Source organism: Medicago truncatula, chromosome 4 (assembly GCF_003473485.1).
Source record: "Medicago truncatula cultivar Jemalong A17 chromosome 4, MtrunA17r5.0-ANR, whole genome shotgun sequence".
Taxonomy (NCBI): Eukaryota; Viridiplantae; Streptophyta; class Magnoliopsida; order Fabales; family Fabaceae; genus Medicago; species Medicago truncatula.
Window position 1 is genome coordinate 2,705,011 of NC_053045.1, and position 21,297 is coordinate 2,726,307.

General features: G+C 30.8%; 3 protein-coding genes across 3 annotated transcripts; 1 reads left to right on the forward strand and 2 right to left on the reverse strand.

The window, feature by feature from the left end:
• Window positions 1–1,814: 1,814 nt before the first annotated feature.
• Window positions 1,815–4,425, reverse strand: LOC25491318 (uncharacterized protein At2g34160). Its single transcript, XM_013599210.3, has 5 exons — window positions 4,206–4,425; window positions 4,000–4,048; window positions 2,377–2,439; window positions 2,211–2,275; window positions 1,815–2,100 (listed from the first exon to the last, which is right to left on the reverse strand). The coding sequence occupies exons 1-5, from the start codon at window positions 4,320–4,322 to the stop codon at window positions 1,993–1,995; spliced, it is 402 nt and encodes a 133-aa protein (XP_013454664.1). The 5' UTR covers window positions 4,323–4,425; the 3' UTR covers window positions 1,815–1,992.
• Window positions 4,426–12,718: 8,293 nt separating this feature from the next.
• LOC25491320 (metallothiol transferase FosB) lies at window positions 12,719–14,682 on the forward strand. The gene is made up of 3 exons (XM_013599212.3): window positions 12,719–13,071; window positions 13,376–13,481; window positions 14,239–14,682. Exons 1-3 carry the CDS (start codon window positions 12,917–12,919, stop codon window positions 14,503–14,505), a joined length of 528 nt encoding a protein of 175 aa, XP_013454666.1. The 5' UTR covers window positions 12,719–12,916; the 3' UTR covers window positions 14,506–14,682.
• A 6,051-nt stretch (window positions 14,683–20,733) lies between these two features.
• On the reverse strand, window positions 20,734–21,297 carry LOC25491321 (uncharacterized). Its single transcript, XM_013599213.3, has one exon. The coding sequence runs from the start codon at window positions 21,173–21,175 to the stop codon at window positions 20,915–20,917; it is 261 nt and encodes an 86-aa protein (XP_013454667.1). The 5' UTR covers window positions 21,176–21,297; the 3' UTR covers window positions 20,734–20,914.

Genomic DNA, 21,297 nt, shown 5'->3' on the forward strand with positions numbered 1-21,297 from the left:
TATTTTTATAAGTAAATATTCTGAAGAGATTGAGATTATTGTCCATGAGTTTTACAAGAAAGATATTCAATATTAATGTTGATCATTCAATTGGTCTTTTAAGATTTTTATGGAATTCAAATATGTTAAATTAGTGGTTAAGATTCGACTTAATACTCCGGTAACCGGAGAGGATCCATGTTCTTTTTAAAAGAATTAGCGGAACTTGAATCTCGAATTATCACTCAATTTTGCTTTTGATTGAAGGTTCATAATAAAGTATTTTAAGTAGACAGATTGGTTAGGAATCATGCAACATTGTGTTTTAAAGTTCATGTGTAAACCAAGTTGTTTGGGCTCCAGTGGCAACGAGCTCCTTCCAAGGACGTACCTGGGGAATACCGGATTCGATTTCTAGGAGGAACAACGCTTGGCCAGTGCGCATGCCTCTACGCACAAGCCGGATTACTCGTCCACCTTTGGTGGGTCGGAAACCGGTGCGAAAGAAAAGAAGAAAAAAAAAAGGTTCATGTGTAAAAGTTATTTAAAAATAAATAAAAATATGTTGGCTTATGAGATAATAGTACTAATTATATTTACTACTGTTTCAACTTAGGTGTGTTTTTAAAAAAATACAGTAATCCATTTTCGATGAAAATTAAGAAATGATTGACCAATCACTGGCCTTCTACATGAGTTGTGATGCAATTTATTGGCATTCTTAATTTCGTTAGGATTATTATTAGGCCTCACTTTTTATGAAGAATGTTTATTGTTGATTCAAATAGTTTGTTACTTATGGAGTTCTGGTTGTGTGCACTGCGTGACATTAATAACATACAATTTTGTCTAGTAACATAAAGCAAAATGACAATCCAAAACACCTTGAAGCCATGCTCCTGAACAATTTGTTATTCTTTTATTCTTCTTCTATAAGAGAGGAGAAGGGGGAGAGAGATGTGTGAAATCTATCATGGTAACCTTTAACACGATACATGAAAGACTATGAGATGAGAGCACTAAAGTTGACATTTTTTTTTTGAAGGAAGCACTAAAGTTGACATGAAATGCATAAATTATTATAACATTAATGTACATCAAATCAAATGTCACATTCATTTAAGGTGTCATACTATACCCTTTAATGCAAAATCAACCACATACGATTGTTAAGGACTAGCTTCCATTACCTCCAGTTTGGGACTCAAAAATGAGTTTTTTTTATTTACTTAAAAATGGTTCCAATCAAAAAAGGTTGATTCTTATTTTTTGGTAAACAAATAAAAATAGATTTTAAATCACTATAAAACTTACAATTTGTTAAATTTATTTTCTGCATAAACTTTGTTCAATTTAAGTAGAGTCCATATAAAGCAAAAATATTGAGACAATTAAGAACCTTGTTCTCTGCCCATACACTCAACCGGTCTAGTACACAAGAGAAGACCCTTCCTCCTCCATCTCATACCCAACTAAAGTGAGGTACAAATGTACTCTCACACAGTTTGCTCGGTTCAAATACAGTCACTTTCAAAACACCTAAAGTGTTTCAGTAGCAAGTTCAGGTAAAAAAATAGTATCCTAGAAAAACTTGGCAAACAAGGTTTCAGGACAAAGGCAAATAGCACATCCAAACCAAAAGTACAAAATTGAAGTGTTTGATTTTCATTTTTCCTCGTACTCTCTCAAGTTTCATTTTTCTTTCTGCTGTCCACTCGCGGGATTGCAAAACAATGTTCCAGGCAAGTTATATATCGCATATTCATATCATTTGCATTATATGCTAACCAAAACTTGTTTAAAACGTGGAAGTCTGGAACTTAACCAAAATCGAAAACATGAAATATAAAAGCTACTATTTATAAGGAAAAGAAATGAAGGAATAAGGTAGCTCAACATTGCATGTCAGGCTATAACAAATTCTATGCTTGTCTGCTATCTACTAACAATAACAACAATCAAACAATTCATTCAAGATGACAAAACCAAAGACATGTGAGATATTGATAATCTTCACGCAGTGTGCTCTTCAATATCTCCATTCTCGCCACTTTCAGCAGCTGCTGCGGCAGCAGCCATCAACTCGTCGAAGTTTGCAGTCTTCCCGAGTAATATTTCAATCTATAAACACAATTTATCACAACAAATGACGCTTAAAACAGAAAGTCGTAAAGCAGAATCCAAAGCCATAGGTTTGAAGGTTTAAAACAAAAAATTATTGCCACCCTTACCTTGGCTTTTTGGACTGGTCTGCCTCTAGAATCGTCTTTTATATCAACTGTCGAAGTCATGATTTCTGCATAAAGATTAAGCAAATCAGATTTAATTGTTCGGTTATTTGAGTACCAGAAAGAGAAAGGAGAAAGGAAGACATCATGCTAAGACATAGTATCTTACTCTTTTCAACAGCAAGCCCGTTGTTTTTCAAAATTTCAGCAACAGTAACCACTGTGGCAATAGCTGTAACAACAGTGTAAAAATTGAAATCAGAAATAGGAAAGACGTAATCAAGAAAAAATATATAAATCAGGAAGATGCTAAGGCCCAGTTTAAATTAGTTTCCAATTTATGGGAGCTTCTTAAGTGAAATATGTACCGGGCTAATAACCAATGGAAAAACCCTTAACAAGTTTACAGGTACCTAGGATCTATTATTTAAAGGACTCGTGATCATCAACATCAAATATTATTTCAACTATTTTTACAAGTATTTGTTGAAAAGTTCATCCAAACAGCCTCAGTCATTTAATTCTGGATGTTGTTCTACTATTTTACAATCTTAAGGAATATATTATTATCTTCAAATTCTAGATCGAAACTAAGAATAGGAATTTAAAATCAAAGGGGCATTTGGAAGCAGAACTTCAAGGTAGTCAATGTTGTTCTATTATTCAACTATCATGTGTCACCAAAATGAAGATAGGTTCAAGTTCCACAAGCAGCTAACACAATTCATACTCCTATCGCTATTTTCTAAGTTTATGTTGTGCTCACTAGCCCAAAGATGCTATGTGTCACAGCGTAAGAAAACTTCTGTCAGTTTCAGCTTACTTAGGGTTATAGGGGGAGCATTGGCAAACATTGAAAATAAGCACATAAAGAAAGTATGAGGTTTATATGATTTCAAGTTAATAAAGAAAGAAACGAGTAAAACATCAAACAAATCAACAATGTCGTGACTCACGATGCAGAGTCAAATTTTATTGTTCTCATTTTCTCAGATCTCGTTATGTTCCCGTTTTCCAAACAAACAAAAACAGGGTCCACCATCCAGCCAACATATCACTTTGAAGTCCTATCCCAATTTGTAATACATAATCAAACAACAAATCCCTTTACTTTTAAGTCCTATTCAAATCCCTTTATCCTCAACTATCAATATCAATTTCTCTACATATAGCACGAGTGCACGACTAGCGCTAGTATAATAAAAAATTCCTTTTTGAGAAACATCCTAGACCCCAACAAACTAAAGCATTCACAAAGAGTCACAAAAGTAACCAAACTAACCTAAACAACTATTCAATTTGAGAAGCAGTGTTGTCAAATAGAAACTATAGTGCAGCGGAATTTGAACAAATCGCTATAATTTCCTGATACGCTGTTTAGTACAAAACATTGTCAAATAGCAGCTATAAAGGAACTATAGCATTGTAGCGTAGAGAAATTTGAACAACTCGCTATTTTAGGCGATTGACAACATTTTGTACCAAATAATGTATCATTAAACAGCTATTCAACCTCATAAAGCCTTAAAGGTTAAAAACACCGACAAATTTTATGTAACATTGTGTTAGCTTTAAACATCGACAAATTTTGCTCAGAAACATAACATCTTCAAATCAATGTAGTTTTTTGTGTAAACCATTCTTTAGTTTATCACAATTCTTAATCTCACATAGGTAAAGTGATAAATGCAATAAATACATGAAAATTCAAACCAATTAAAAGAATAAAAGAACCAAATTAAAAGAGAAAAGCCAATCATTAATTAAGATATTTAGTTTAAAGATTTAATACCCATTCCTAGTGCTGAAAGCTCAACCTCATTATGCTGTTGCATATACCTCTGCAATAACAAAAATAACAAACAAAATTAAAATAATAATAATAATCAAAACCCAACAAAATTAAAAACAACCCAGAACTGAAAAAACTCAAAAGATTCAAAATTTAATATGAAATGAAAAATAAAAATAAAAAATCACAATCGCTTATTAGATTACCTTGGCGAGATTAACGTAAAAGAAGAGGGGTTTTTTGGTGTTTGAGACTTGAATACGATTCTTCTTGATAGAATCGGTGATGTTGACGTTGTTAACTCCTTCTGTGATTGCTTCCATTGATGTGTTGTGAGAGAGAGAGAGAGAGAGAGAGAGAGAGAGAGAGAGAGAGTGTGAGATAGCGGAGAGAAGTGAGAAACAGAAACCCTAATCAAATCTTTGTTTGTTTTTGTTGATTTGTAATGTGTTATTGCTGAAAAGATGATGTGAAAATTGGGCCTTGAACGTGGGTTTTCTTGGGTTCTGTTTTGGCCCATTAGTTAGGGGAACAATGTATTACTTTTTCCACCATATGTTACTTTCGCGCGCCCTATGTTTTTTCCAAAAATGCCGCTGTGATTTTCGGATTTTAGATTCCGAACTGAGTTTCTCCTTGTTATATGGTGAAAAAAATGAGTTTTTCATCAATTCGGATTTTATAATCAAAAAACTTCAAAAAAGAGCATGTTCCTTGATTTTTTCGGATTATAGAATCAGTTTTTCAAAGGAACACCTTTGTTTGTTTTTGTTGTTTTTATAGAATAGAGTATTTAGAATAGTTTAGCTCAAGTGGTTAATAAACTTTAATTATGAATGAATTGTTCAAAAGAATTAGAGTTAAAATCATTTGTTAGGTTTTGCTGACCTTCAATTATTTTGGGTGTTTTTATTTGAGAACCTCAGTGTTAAGATAAAAATAAATAAAATAAAATAAAAATAAAAAAGTGACATTTGACATAATTTTTAAAATTAGATTATTTTGATCTTGACCTTCTAAAAATAACAAGTCAAGTTATATAGAGTTCGATCATGATGTTAATAAAATTTAGTTAGAGACTGTTCCAACCAACATTCGAACTCAAATTCTACCAAACAATTCTTTTTTAACTAAAGTTCGTTCACTAACAATTTTAGCTCAACCAATTATGATTTTTTAAAAGCAAATATTACGATTGGATTTTAAGTCTAAGTTGCGCTCAATCCCATATGCACATAGTTTTAGTTTTACAGATATTTATGTCTTGAGCTAATGATACTACTAAATTAAAAATTTCTAATAACACCTTCTAATTCACTCCCTCAAAAAAAAACACCTTTTAATTCACTAACTTGTTGTATGGTGCACTGCTTGTCAAGTGTGCACTCCAGCACAATTTTTTTGGGTCATTCATAAATATATTATAAACAATTTGTTTAGATTCAAAAACAATCTATTAAACCTTTCAACTCAAATTTCCATCAAACTTCAATATGATGCATTATATATCAGATCCTACGCATTTTTTTAGTATTTTCATGATCCAATGCATAGTATTTTAAAAAAAAATCTCTTTCATGCTTTTTTCATTTAGGCTTCTCACCAATCAAATTGTATATTTAATCGTGAGATTACTTTGTCAAATCAACCTATAATTATTTGTTCTCATTTTGCTTTTTCAATCTCAAACAACAACTTGGATAATTTAATGTTCAAATTTTTTTGTTTCTAGCTAGATTCTTATGTTTTTGCAATGTTTAGGGTTCGAATCTCAAACACCACTTAAAAAAGATTCTTATATTTTTTTTTTTATAATTCATACATATATCGCTTTATCAATCTCTAACAACAACTTTGACGATCCTTTTAAAAAAACAACAGCCTTGATGATTTAATGTTCAGAAAATTTTGGGCATGAATTGTTTCTATTTTCTAGCAAGATTTCTTATGTTTTTTCTTGGTAATTCATACACATACTATGATATGAAATGAGCAACAAATTGGCTATGCTTTTTGTGAAGATATGCTATGAGGGGGGATGAACCGAGCATTTATTTATTTTTCCTTGTACTATTGCATACGTCATTTACGCATAGACTAGTTATAAACACAAAACTTTTGACACTAAATACAATTATGTTATTCGTATGATCTTATCTCAATTGATAGGGATATTACATATTATATGCAGGGGTTGGGATTCGAATCCCGGACACTCCACTTCTCCATATTATAATGTGTGAGTTCTAGCCATAAGGGTAATTGACAAAAAATAATACAATTATGTTATTCAAAATGGTTAATAAAATGTATGTTAAACGTCCCCGTGAGCATAGCTCAGTTGACAGGGACAATGCATTGTTATATGCAGGGGTCGGAGTTCGAATCCCGAACACCCCACTTATTGCCACTAGGCTACCAGACAAAAAAAATGCATGTTAAACAAGAGCTTAATGTTTTGCATTTCATTTGCATTAATTAAAGAATCTATAAATATAAATTTTATCTTGAAAACATAAAATGTTACTTTTGATCAAGTAATGATTACACAACTTTTCTATAAAAACTTACTTGTTTCTCCCGATTCTTTTTGTGATAACCTCAATTTTGTTTTAACATTAATTATTCTTTTTTTAAGTCGGATCATGAATTTAATTTTGAAAGGTTGATTATGAAGGAAGGAAAATTGGAACTTGATTCTACACGAAAATTTAACGGGATATGAAAGAGAATTTTGAGGTAAAGTTTAACAGATTACGAAGGCCAATTTAAGAGGTTGATCGTGATGGAAGAAAAATTGGAGTTTGATTATGAAGGCCAACAAGATATTTCATTTAGAATAGGCTCACGTGTAGGCAATTCAATGTAATTTATTTCTTGAATTTGTGATGGCCATTCACATATTTGTAAAAGAAAATTCTATATTATCATCAAATGAAATGAGATGAAATTTTATAGTATGTGTTCAAGCAAATTATAATTGAAATTTTTTATATCTAACAAAACTATCAAAGCATTGATTTAAGTTACTGATACAAAACATAGAGTGCCACTTGAATTAAGAAACTAGACTTTCAAATCATATCATAAATTCATGCTTCTATGTTATTCATCTTGTTTGTCTAACTTCCTTCATCCGCCTTCTACGTCATTCTAATTAAAACTACATCATGTTAATGTTGATTACATCGTTATTGTTTCGTTACTTTATTATCCTCATTACTATCACTGCTTCATACATCTGTTTACATCATATACAAATGATGGACAATTTTTAGATGGATTGATCAAACTGTATTCTTGTCTTTCGTCGGTCTATGAAATCGTAAAATCAAATATTTTCGTTGTAAACCAGTAAAATAATTTTAAATTCCCTCTTTTCTCTTCTTATAAACCAAACACATTCTTAATTAAAATATATGTCCTCTTCTCCCCTTCTCTTATTTGAACCAAACATGCATATAATTAAAATATCTCCCCTCCATTAAAATTCTTTATCTCTCCTCCTCTCTGTTGAATCAAACCAACTCTAACTCTCGCTATGCATGAGGTGTCTCTCCCTAGTTGTTGACGATGAATTTGATTTTGATAGAGGTGCCTACATTTTCTTTTTATGCAAATAATCTATGACTAGGAATTTACCTATTCAAAGTAATATCATTAAATTACTCTTAATCGATAGCTATTGAGTGAGAGCGGTCCATTGCCTTGCTATTGAGTGAAAGGTCCATTGCCTTGCAAAGCTGGTTCCTACCCTGACTAATTTCACATGTATTATCATTGGCCTCGTAAGTTTTTTTTTTTTTTTTCCCACAAAAAATAAAGTAAGTTGGTTTTCATAAAATATAATGATATGTTTGATTAGTTTTAGGAGACCGGTCACAATTTTAATTTACCAAAACATAACAATGAAATAAAGAGAGGACACATGTTAAGGTTTCCACAAAAAGTAAATATTAAAAATTTAAGAAAAAAATTGACACAATTTTCATTACATAATTTCTATCTTTGCATCTTAATATATAATATTATTATGACACATGTTAGTATTTTCCAATAATTAATTATTTTAGTTAATCGGTTTAAATTTTAATAATTACATGGTCTTAGTAATTCATATAAGGGTTAAAAATAATATAGATAACATCTATTGGAAAACAAAAGAATACAAATCAAACAAAGATTAGATTTTTGTTTTTTCTTTTGGATGTGTATACAAATTGGTAAGCAATCATATGAAACGCATACACAAAATGTTTTAAATTTATAGTGGAACGAAGATTTCAGACTAATTAACAATATTGATATTGTCAATTGTATAAGAAAATTGTTTTTTTGACAATGAATACTTCCTATTGACACAAATAAATGACACTTTTATCTCCAGCGGCAGTTAACTGCCGTGAGGCAATGCGTCGACAGTTAACACCCGTTGGCTTCCAGCGGCAGTTAACTGTCGTTGCTTTCTGTCATATGAACAGCATAGGAGTTTCCAAAACTCCATTGTTGCGGATTGAAGATCAAGAGGTGCCATTTTTTTTTCAATTGTTGCGGATTCAACGTCAATTATGCTCACAAAATCAAGTAAGTTGTTACCATCCTATTACATTGCTATTTTGTGATTGATTTGTTAGCTTTTTTTTTATTAAATTGCGATTATAGAGGTTTATTGATTTTGTGATGTTATGATAGTTTAGGTTGTTTGAATTGTTAGGTTTAGGTTAGAATTGTTTAGATTGTTAGAATTGTAGAATTGTTATGAAATTATGGTAGAATTTTCAGGATTAGATGAATTGTTGTATAATAGTTGCGATTAGTTTATGTTTGTTATGAACTTGTGATAGAATTGTTACGATATAATTTCTAGGATTAATTTAGGTTTTGATGAACTATTGTAGAATTGTTACGACATGATGTAGGTTTTGATCGCCGAGTTGTGTATGTAAATATGTCTCAGAATCAGGGAAATGTTGAGTTGAACAAGAAGAAGGAGGGTGACGACAAGAAGATGATGGAGTGAGTGAGTGTCTGGGTTATGGCTACTGACTTGAATATATCACAAACACAACGGCAGTTAACTGCCGCTGACTTCCAGCGGTTTTTAGCTGCCGGTGCATAGCCTAACGGTGTTGGCTCAGTCTCATTTGAATAGAGAAGGAAAACAAAGAAAAAAACATGTTATTTTTTCTTTTTTAATGTTGGTATTAGGTGTTATTTTTTAGGGTTAATATGACTTTATCCCCTGTAATTTATGCGAGTTCTGGTTTACTTCTGTTAAAAAAAAGTTTAGATTTCAACCCTATAATATGAAGATTCTCCACAAAACATCTCTGTAATATGAAGATTCTCCACAAAACACGTCTGACCCCATCCAAACGCTGACGTGGCACGCCATTGTGTACTTATTTTAACTTTTTTAAAAACCTGACACGTGTGTAATGGACACTGACGTGACACGCCACTGTGTAATTATTATAATTTTTATTTTTAAAACCTGAAAATTAATTTTCAAAAATTTAAAAATAAGAAGAAAAAAAATCAATTTTTTTAAAAAAAAGAAAAAATTTGGATTTTTTTCAAAAAATAAAAAAATTCAGAAAAAAATTAATATTTTTTACCAAAACATTAAAAAATTAGGTTATATTAATTTATTTAATTTGGATTTTTTTAAAAAATTTCAACCCCTTTCAGCACTTTTGTACTGGCTGTTTCTTTTCAAAAATGGCCTCAATTTTCAATATAAATAACACATGTAACAAATAGATAAGAAAATCAGATTTTTTTTTATCCTCAATTTTTAAATATTAAAAAATATTCTCAAATCTGTAACACATCGGGAAAAAAAATTTGGAATAAAATTTTCGAAAAAAATCTGAATTTTTCTAAATTTGTATCCAGAATTTTTTTTTTTTGTTGAGATAATTTAAAAAACTTCTTTTTCGAAATAAAAATTTTGAAATATATTTTTTGGTAAATTATAAATTTTGGAAAAAAATATATATTAACTCTTACAAATTTTTTTATTTAAAAAAAAAATTAATTATACAGTCAGCAAGCCACATAATCAGATATGCATAGTCAACATGCCACTCAGCTCGCCACGTCAGTAATTCTGCACAGTCACATGGGTCAGGGGCTAAAATAAAAGAATCTATTTTATAGGGTTGGAATCTTTTTTTTTTTACAGGAGGTAAATCGGAACTCGCCCAAATTACAGGGGTAAAGACATATTAATCTTATTTTTTTATAGAGGGTATTAGGTGTTCTTTTTTTTATAGGAGGGTATTAGGTGTTCTTGATCTCCCTGTATCTGATCATTACGTAAAGGAAAATATTTTTTTTAGGTAAAAAAGGAAATAAAGTGAACCAAGTTGGTTTTGTGCTTGTCTACTGTACATATTAGCAGTTTAGCACTACTATTTATTATTCATGTATATATGTAGCTTTTAAGCTTTTGTTTTGTTCATATTGTACATGAAATAGGCATAAGGGTTGGTCCAATGTATTTTTAGACCAACAACGAAATTTAAATAGCGACATTTTAAACGTGTTTAAAGAGAATAACACAAAAATTAGTATAGGGCCTAATAAATTTAGGAACCTAAAACCTTTGTTTTAGTGGCAGCTCCTCTGAACCGACCATGAATAAACATTTAACAAAATGAATGAATTGTCACTCTTTGGCCTCAACTCGATCTATCTACAGAAGTGACAAATTTAAAGAGAAAAGTATAACTGTTCTTTGATTTCAAGATTTTATTTTTTAATCTTACCACCAGTTCTATATATTTTTAATATTATCACGATTGTAAATAATATTCATACTACACATAACGAGAGATAAAAGATAAGAATGAGAACACATGTATAAAAGGCATGACAAACAAACAAACAACATCAAGTGTATCCACACTCACTCATGCACATGTTCTTTTATTGTTTCTTTATAGTACAATGCTAACAATATACTCTCCTTTTTATATGAAAAAAAAAGGTTCGACTAACATCTAAAATGGAAAGGAAGATCTTTGTTTCACTGTTAATGTGATGTGATTTATACGAATAATCCAACCTGAGAGGTTGATTCAAGAATGATATATATGAATAGGTTGCATCTGTCTCATTATTTGAAGAATGATATATATTTGAAGAATTCTCATTGTTTGAAGGAATTGTTAGCATATCTAGTTTCGAAAATCAGAACCAAAATGAAAATGGCTTTATAAGTACATTTATAAAGCCCCGCTAGTGCCTTATAGCCTATAACTTATAGGCAAATAGTTTCGAGCTCCGCTGGTGCCTTTGGAGGGAGGTAAATATAAATATCATTATAAATGTTCTTTGAGTCCGAAGATCTTCCCTGCCTTGGACTGGGGCACCATCCCCTCACCCTAAAATTTTTGTAACCAAGAAAATCAGAACCAAGTCCCACTATTATAAGAGTTTAATTAATATACTTTATCAATGCATTATTATTTTATAAATGTATTGAATTGTTTTGTAACGAATTAATAAATATAACAACTTTTTTACATAGTATCTAAGTAAATTTTTAGGAAAATTTTATGGTGAAATCGTGAAAACGACTTTTTTGGTGAAATTAAATTGTTAATCAATGAATATTTTCATGTCACGTCAGATTATATGGTGTATTGTATATTTGGCTATAAAGTGTGTCATTATATCTTTATTTATTGCAATTGTGTCCCTAATTAAATCAAAAGTAAACATAGATTTCCATTTGTGCACTAAGATTGAAATTCACCTTAATATTTTGTTTGAGGAATGATTTGTAATAAGGTAAAGTTTAGTTTTAGAGTGGTCCACCAGCAGAACACTAGCTAACATGACATCGACAATTATATTATTGTCTAAACATAATAACTTTTCTAAAAAAATCAGTTTTCTGACTGCACCGTAGAAACCCCCAAATTTTTATTATGCGTAGTAGTCCCTCGGTTTTACAATACTTATCGTCATCAACCACTTCACACTTGTTAATGCATAACTTTGACCGTTAATATCTTTAATTATTTAAAGTAAAAAATTATAAAAATTTAATATTTTAAAAATATTTGTTGAGACAAATCAAATTATATCTTACATGCTAACATTTGTATTTATATATTAGTTAAAAAATATAGTCAAAATAAATCATGTGAATAATGCACATTATAAAAATGTGACATGTATTTTGAAAATGACGGAGATAACTAACTTGATTTGGTTCGGTTATGTAAAAGAAAATTCTCACGGCAAAAATGTGACATATATTTTCAAATAGTTAAGAAACTTGTCTTAAAATATCTATAATAATGAGTAAAAAATAACACTACTAGAATAGTATAGTATGAATTAAAACTAAATTTGAATTGAATCATCAAATTCATTACTAGTAAACCATTAGTTTAAATTCATAAGAGAAAAGTAGCTTTAAGAATACCACCGTAGAGCTGCATTAGGCGACAAAGATACTAATTAGGCTAACTTAGGAAAAACAAAATAATCAATCACAATTACACCTTCAATTCAACGGTGTATATCTAAACATGTAAGCTTACGTGTCAAGGGCCCCACATACATAGTACAATCCTAGTCAGACACATGTGTGTTATGATGTGACAGATAAAATACGTATCTGACACGTATGACATATACGGACACGTGGCAATCAATGGTAGCTTCTTCATCTCTATATAATGCAAGTAACCATTTTTGTTATTTCCGTGACAAATCTTCTATTCAAGCTAAGAACTAAAATTTTTGCTTTCATTTTTAAGCCTCTTCTCTTCCTTAACAATAATTTGTGATCACTAATTTTTTTCATAATATTTTGATACCCTTTTCTCTAAAATTTAACCTTTTTTTTTCATAGTTCAATTGGGTTGGATTTGAATTTAATTTTCTTGAGAAAATTATGAAGGAAAGTGTGGGAAACCCTTTGCACCTAAAGTCAGTGAATCATATATCACTCATATGCAGATCAGTTGAAGAGTCAATAGATTTCTACCAGAATGTTCTTGGTTTCTTCCCAATAAGAAGGCCTGGTTCTTTTGATTTTGATGGGGCATGGTAATTTCACATAATACATCAACATATAAACTTTTTGCATAATATATATAGTATAGTATAAGAATTGTATTAAATTTTTCATTTTTTTTTTGTTAAAACGGCGCATTGCTGGGATCGATGTTCAAACTCTTGATATCTTATCACTCTGCTCTTTAACTCATATTTTTTTTCAATTGAAACAACTTAGAAGGGGAAATTAAAATGAACCTTTTTTTCCCTCAAAATTTAATAATTTTTCTTTGAAATTTTAATAAACTTTTGGTTGATGAAAATTGATTTTTGTATATGATGACCTAATTTGCAGGCTATTTGGCTATGGTATTGGTATTCATTTGCTAGAAGCAGAGAACCCAGAGACGTTACCAAGGAAGAAGGAAATTAATCCAAAGGATAATCACATATCTTTCCAGGTCAGATTTTCCCTAAACTTAAAATTATTGATTACGTTTCAAATTTGGAAAAAAAATGTGACTTAGAAAGAACCAAAATAGAAGACGTACTTCAATAAATGAAGGAACTTGATAAAAAATACATTGAACCTAAAGTGACGCATAGAAAAATCCAAATTTAAAACTAAATATAATAGATCACACTAAATTTAAAACTAAAACACTCACCTAGTCATCATAGACACGTTTTGTGATCCTTTTTAAGGATATGCAATGGCTTTTAAGGATCTTATCCTCTAAGGTTGCCTCAAATCACAATAGAATATAGAGTCAAATCATGTAATTTAACTCTATTGTAAAGTCATTGAATTAATAAAGAAAAATTAGTTCATGTGAGCTTTCCTCGGTTGATAGATAGGGACAATCCATAATATATGTAGCAATCGAGATTCAAACTCTGGACACTACATTTTTTCATATTTAAAGCTCCAAAAAATATTACTATGCAACTTTCTTAATTTAATGGTACTACATCATGCAATTGTAGTAAAGGATTATACAAGTTTTAGCTTTTTTTTGTTGTTGTTAACTATTCGATTCTCAGGAAAAAGAGCTCTGGTAATTCGGAGTTCGATCGTGAGGTAAGCAAGTATAGTTTAATCAATACCTGTTTTATGAGAAATCGAACTCGAATTCTTTCAAACAGTTCTTCATTTAGAGTTTATTAACGATTTAATATGTAATTTTGTGTTTGAACTTTGAATTGGTTGATGTGTAGTGTGAGAGCATGGGAGCAGTTGAGAAAAAGCTGAAAGAAATGGAAATCAATTATGTTCGAGCAAGAGTAGAGGAAGGTGGGATTGAAGTAGATCAGCTATTTTTCCATGACCCAGATGGTTTCATGATTGAGATATGCAATTGTGATAGTCTTCCTGTGATTCCATTAGTTGGTGAAGTAGCAAGATCATGCTCACGTTTGAATCTTCACATAATGCAGAATCAGAATCAGAATCAGCAGAATCAGATACATAAGATTGTTAAGTGATTATTGTGATGTGACCAAGCATCTTTGTGGGGAAAATGTATCATGTATGATGAGTCATGAAATTGTACTTCTTTTTTCTTTTGTTGTTGCTTTCTAGTTGTCAATTTATGATGTTGTTCCTTATATGTTAAATATTAATAAAGTAATAAATTATTGGCAAAATGTTCCTACTCGAAACAGAGTGACTTATTTGGACTGCTATTATTGGTGTTAATTTGCTGTGCTGGTCTCTTCTTTGTTTAACTTTTAGTTTGTCTAGTGACCCACTCTGACATCATGACTGCAAGTGGGTATGGTTGTGAATTGTGATGTAGATAAGTACAAACATTTCCTTAAAAAAAACATACACCTTTTTTTTTTTTTTTTTTGAAAGATAGACTTAGAAGATCAACAATTGAGATATTAATTTTTGGATATTTAAATGGATCTTATGCATATATATTACTTATTTAAAAAATTTTAATAGTAGTATAATAAGTATTCAATTTATCTAGAAGTCCTAGCTCAACAGGTAAAATGTCGAAATTTGTTAGGTCGGATGTCATGATCGGGATTCGAACTCCGGTACATCCACTTGTGTATGTGAGTTATAATGGCTTTGCCATTTCGTCTATCTACAACAAAAAAAAAATACTCAATTTCTCCAACTCAATATCTCATACAAATTTCTTAAATAGAATTCACTAATCAACTATTAATAACTTTATATCATTACATTTCAATTTTTTAATGTTAAAAGAGTGTGGATCCCGCTTAAGATTGGAAGTCTTAAATGAGACGTCAGGTCTTATAAGATCCGAAAATATTTTTATCCAATGGAGGTATCTAATAGGTATCAAGCTTTAAATGTTTAAGACTCTCTCATTGGAGATTGTCTTAGTCCAGGTACATATTTTCTATTCTACTATAGAAGCTATTCTAGAAATACACATGTTAAAACCACTTTAATATGATATTGATATCACTCTATTATAGTACTAAGACCACACTTATATGGTACTATGACCACTCGAAGTAATAATTCTTATGTCTCATATCGTATTGATTACACATAATACTCGTGTATATATAGTGGAAGATTATATTTTAAAGACCCGCAACATTAAATTTATTTAATAATTTAATTTAATTTTTTGTTTCGGTACATGTCTTCGCCGCATAAGCGATTTGTATGCGTCAACATACATTTGACACATGTCAGCGCATGCTGAACACATGTTTGTGTGCGCCCTTCCTATGGTTAAGTCAATTTTCACCATTAGTGCTCATTTATGAGGCGATATCAAGCCGTTGATTTTATAACGATCAACTAATTCTAGCCGTTGGATTTGTATCTTATCTTTGGTTCATCATCTATAAATTGAGCGCCACTCCTTCACTTGTACTTACATCAAAAGTTCTCTTGAGTTGTCAAAGAACTTTTATCTCTTCTCCCTCCTTTAGCTTGTATTGACGAGGTATTCTTTTCTTCTCCCTCTTTTTCTATCCCGTCGGATTCAGAGAATGTTCTTAAGACTATAATCTCTTTAAGAAACAATGTCCCTTCAAAACTAAGAATGGTCTTAAGAGCATAGTCCCTTCGTTAAATTTCGTCCCTTTCGAGATAAAGTGTCCCTTCAGAAACTAAGAAGTATCTTAACAATATAGTCCCTTTTATATTTTATGCCCTTGTAGAAGTTAGAGGTTAGAGTGTTGAAAATATCATATTAGAGTGGTCCTAGTACCATATAAAAGTGGTCTTAGTACCATATTTGAAGGTGTATTTTTAGAACATATTCTATAGTGCAATATGACTCAGATATAGTTGTAGCTGAGCTGCTTTCTACTAGGGAAGTCGTGGTTGATATTCTGCTTGCATAATTTTAGGCAGTGCTACAAAACGTATTAAAGAGAACGACCTAATTCGTAACTCAACCTAGTAATTTTTTCGATGACAAAAAATATTTTTAACTAATGTTTTTAAAATTGTTAAGAGTCATATATAAAGGTTGAGGTAGTACTAAAGGACAATGTTTAATTTGTTATAAGATTTAAGACATAAGATTTTATTATTATAAGGGAAATGCTAACCATTAATTCTATGATATTAGTTAAGAAAACAAACGCAGTAAAAATATTTTGTAATTTGTGTAGTCAAACTTTTAAAAGTATAAAAAAAAATTTTAATATAAAATCTACTTTTTCAAGGTGAATAAATGGGGTATGCAGGATTCGAACCCTGACTCATGTATATAACAAGAGTTGTGTTATTTGAACATCTATTTATATGACAACTTTTGTGACAACTAAAGTTTTACAAAGAAAATGAGAGATTGACACACAAACCAAAGCAATAGAGAGAAAGTAACAACATAATATGAGTATGTGAGAGAAAGTTGTCGCAAAAACTGTCAAAAAATAATTGTTCAAATATCATTTCTTATACAACAATATATGTTTCTGGCAACTGAGTTATACTCACATGGATTTATCTTTAACTAATACCTTAGAGAAATCAGTTAACATGATGTTATGATAAGGTAGTATAGTCTATGTTTTACCATTTATTCTTAGAATAATATTTATATTCTCAACTTTTCTTATTCCCAATGATATCATAACCATTTTCTCTTTCTCATCTCTTTCTCTTTCAACATGAATATTCTCCGATGCAGGGGCGGAGCCAACCCCAGCTAGTCTGGGCTAGTGCCCAGGCTCAGCTCCAACTTTCTTTGTAGCAAGCCCAACCATTACAAGAATTTTTAGCTTTTTCTGCGAATTTACTTGCGAATTTTTGTATAAATTCCGCAGGAAACACATTTCCTGCAGATTTTTGCCAAGGATGTAGGTTCCGCAGGAAATATATATCCGTAGGAAATGTAAAATTATCTGCAGAAAATATGAAATTAATCGCAGAAAGGAAGTAACGTTTTGCGATAATTTTTTTGCCCAGACTTTATAAAATTCTTGGCTCCGCCACTGCTTCAATGTCAATAACATACAATGTTGATGTCAAAAGTATGTTCACACAATATTTGCTGGCTCAAATGATGGAAGGTATATTGAAGTTCAAAATCTTAATAATGAATGGCGTCACCATATTTAACTAAAAGCTTGGATTTCTCCGATCCTTACAGACACTGATCTGATAAAGGTTGATTTATTTAATAAAAAACAATAGAAAATGATACTATTTGATTTCTTAACCCAACACAAATTGAATCATCATCCTTATCGTGAAATTGGATAATACCATAACCTTCTAGTTTATTATACATTTTCTCCTCTAAAAGTTGCACTTTTTTTGCTTAATTTTCTAAATAATTAATGGCATTTTGTATTAGGTATTAAAGAGCAGGTAGAGAGCAGGTACTCCTATCTTGTATGGAATTATTATTTTGTTCTTTTCAATGTTGCTAGGTTTATTAAATTTTTAAAATGAATTTCAAACGTGCATTATTTCAATATCATAAACAATATAATTGATTAGATTTAAAATATTTCAATCACATAAGTTAATATTATTTTTTTACATTAAAGATAATTTCGTTAACAAAAATCTGATAATAAATCAAACAACCAGATTGCATAAATACAAGGTGAAGTTTCTTCAATCCGTAGGTAATCTAAATTATTAAGAGCATATTTAACTAAAGAAATAATGGACATCTTGATTTGCCTCATGTCTAACGAGTCTAATTTTGCTCCATTTACTTTTGTTCATTTTCTTATCCATTTAAGAGAGATATAGACACGAGTATGACTCATTTTATTTAATGGATCTCACTAAACTTTCAATTGTATATAATTCTTTTATAAATGAACAATAAATGGAGCAAAGTCAAACTCGTGTCTAACATGCAAAAATTTAAACTACGAAAACATACATTAAAATTAATATAATCATCAATAATAAATCTGACATAGGTCAGAGATTTTTACGAGTGTTCAACGCTAATACCACATTAGGAGCATATGATTCCACTATAAGAATCAGAAAAGACACGTCCTTTGTAAATTCAATTCCTTGTGCATAGCTAATGCTTCCACTACCTCTGAATCTAGGAATGAAAGGACCTGTAAGCAACTAGAAGCAACAACAACGCCTTCAATATCTTCCACCACTACACAAATATCTCATAATTACCTCCATCCATTAGACTTGCTCCATCAATATTAAACTTATAACAACCACCAAAAGGAAGTGTCCAATGAACATAAATTAATAGTTTTTGGAGTGGCGAAGCTAGCATGTGTTTTATGTGAATAAATTATTTATTATCAAGGTCTTGTGCCTTTGACGTGGCCAAATGACTTCATGAATTACACGTAGTTCAGAAGATTAGAACCCTATCTTTGGAAAATGTTACAGTCTTAGTCCCACTTTAATTTTGAACATTGCCTCCCACTGAATGCTGATCTCAGTTGAGTTTTACCACCTCAATTATTGGGTCAATGAATCATCAATATTGAGTCAAGAGCAATCGTATAAATGAGACATACACTACATCATTATTCAAAATCTCAAGACATTAGGCTTATGAATCATTTCACTCATATATTTCTCAACATATTTTACACAACAATCTCCCCTTGATGCTTGAGCCCATGCATTCATCTGGATATGCTCCACTCAAGCGGAAAGTTTTTCATCTACACACAGACACTAGTGTCGTTGTTGTCGTTGCATCAACGTGGCATGTTGTCTAACCACATTGTCAAGAAGATTTTCGACACAAGGAGTTGGTCCCTTAAGTAGTTGTCAACTTTAATAACATTGTTTAGTCAAGAGTGAAATTCGTTGAATCTTCATATCAAGTCAATAGAAACAACACAGAGTTGCGCATTATGTCTTAACTTAAAATTTTAAGACATTGTGTCCATGGGTTCTTTCAATTATATATTGTTTAATATTTATTTTTCATCATTCAACGTGAGACTTGTAACTCACACTTACCACACAACACTAACTACGTGCCGAAGGCAATACATAATTTTGCATCACGTTCTTATCACTTATGATTTACTTGTTCCTGTCCTCATCCTAGAACAAACCTGTCTGTGACAACTAAAATAGTTGAAAATGGTTTTTCTACAATATATCAGTAAAGAATCAAATGCCCAATTGTGAAGGAGATGAATTGTTGAATTATATTATAGCGATATAAATCTTCAATTTTGTTGAAAATAAATCAAGTATACAACAATTCTAATTTTTCCTTGAAATAAATAAATAAAATCTAATTTTTGAAACCACAAAAAGAATATGGACGACAAATGGTGGGGCCTAATAAAGATATTATAGGATTCATCCTCATACCAACAATTTTAAAAGAATACTTGTACACAAATATATTCATACCCGTGTGGATGACAATTTTAATATTTCAAAAGATTCCTTCTTCATATTTTATTAGAACTAGAATTTCAACACATTCCTTCTTAGTAGTATTTTATTAGAGCTAGAACTTAACTTTGGTATGAATAAAACATAGTTATACTATTGAAATTTTGGTGGTTATGCAGGTGCAGGGGGTGGTGAGTACCTTAGTATGGGTATCCATCCACTTTTACGAGTAATTATCCATGATGTTTTTTTTAAGGAATTCAACGAATATGATTCCAATATTATCTATCATCCCTAATAGAAAACAATTGAATTTTTAAGCATATTCTTGTATACTTTTTCCATCTCCAATTTTTCGTTTTTTTTTAATGTCATTATTTTATCACTTTTGCATAGATGAATTTTTATAAAAAAGTTATAGTATACAATCTTTCTCTCCACTGATTAAAATTCATGGATCCATTCTTGTTATTGATCAATGCACTTGTGCCACTGTTGGGAATTCTCTATTTTCTTCATGATAGGTTGGAAAGATTCTTTGCCACACTTGAAACATGGTAATGATCATCTTTCAATTAATTAAGGTTATTTTTTTCTTAGAGAATGAAAAGTGACACAATTCCTTTGTATAATCCACTGGTTGTCCAATTCATTATGAAATGTGGAGTGATTAGAATTCGACTATTTTTTTTGGTAGTTTGACCATGTGCGTTGTTTACAAACTGTTGTGTAATTTTTTTTCTATTGTTTTTTCGATTAGTTTTATAGTCTAACTGCGGTGTAATTGATGGCCTTTTAGTCTCTTCCGATACTTCTTGTGCTCTAGAGACAGCTTTAGTTTTTAGCATAATTTCGCTTAGCTTCTAAAAAAATAATCCTCAACAGGTATATATAAAGGCTAATTCAATCAACCATTTGTTTTATTTTATTAAAATAAAAAGAGTATTGAATAAAAATAGAAGGTATACATAGGAATAGTTTAAACTTTGCTATATCCAACAAGACACAAAGGAATGAAATTCATAACTTTACTACATAATTAAATTAACTTAAAATACTTGAAATATATATCAATATCATAAGCTACCGTCCCCTAGCAAGCATTTTCTCATAATTCTCAATAGATTGAAGCCTCTGAAGCATAAGCTGCTGCCTAAAGTTCTTAATGAAGGCATCAGCACTAGCATTGATATCTTCTTCACTTGGCAATCTCTCTAGCTTTCTTGTTTGACGGGTCACTTTCTTCTCAGCCTCATGCGATGACGACGACGACGACGATGAATGTTTGATCTCTTCCTTTCCTTGCTGATTATGGCTTGATGGTTGCAAATAGCTCTTTCTCATGGTTGCTTTGTTTCTATTTTCTTTGATGTAAAAAATGAAGTGTTTTGATCGACTCTTTGTGTTGTGTTACAATGGAATGGACATGCTTGCTTTTATAGGCTCATTTTCTTGCTTATGATTAA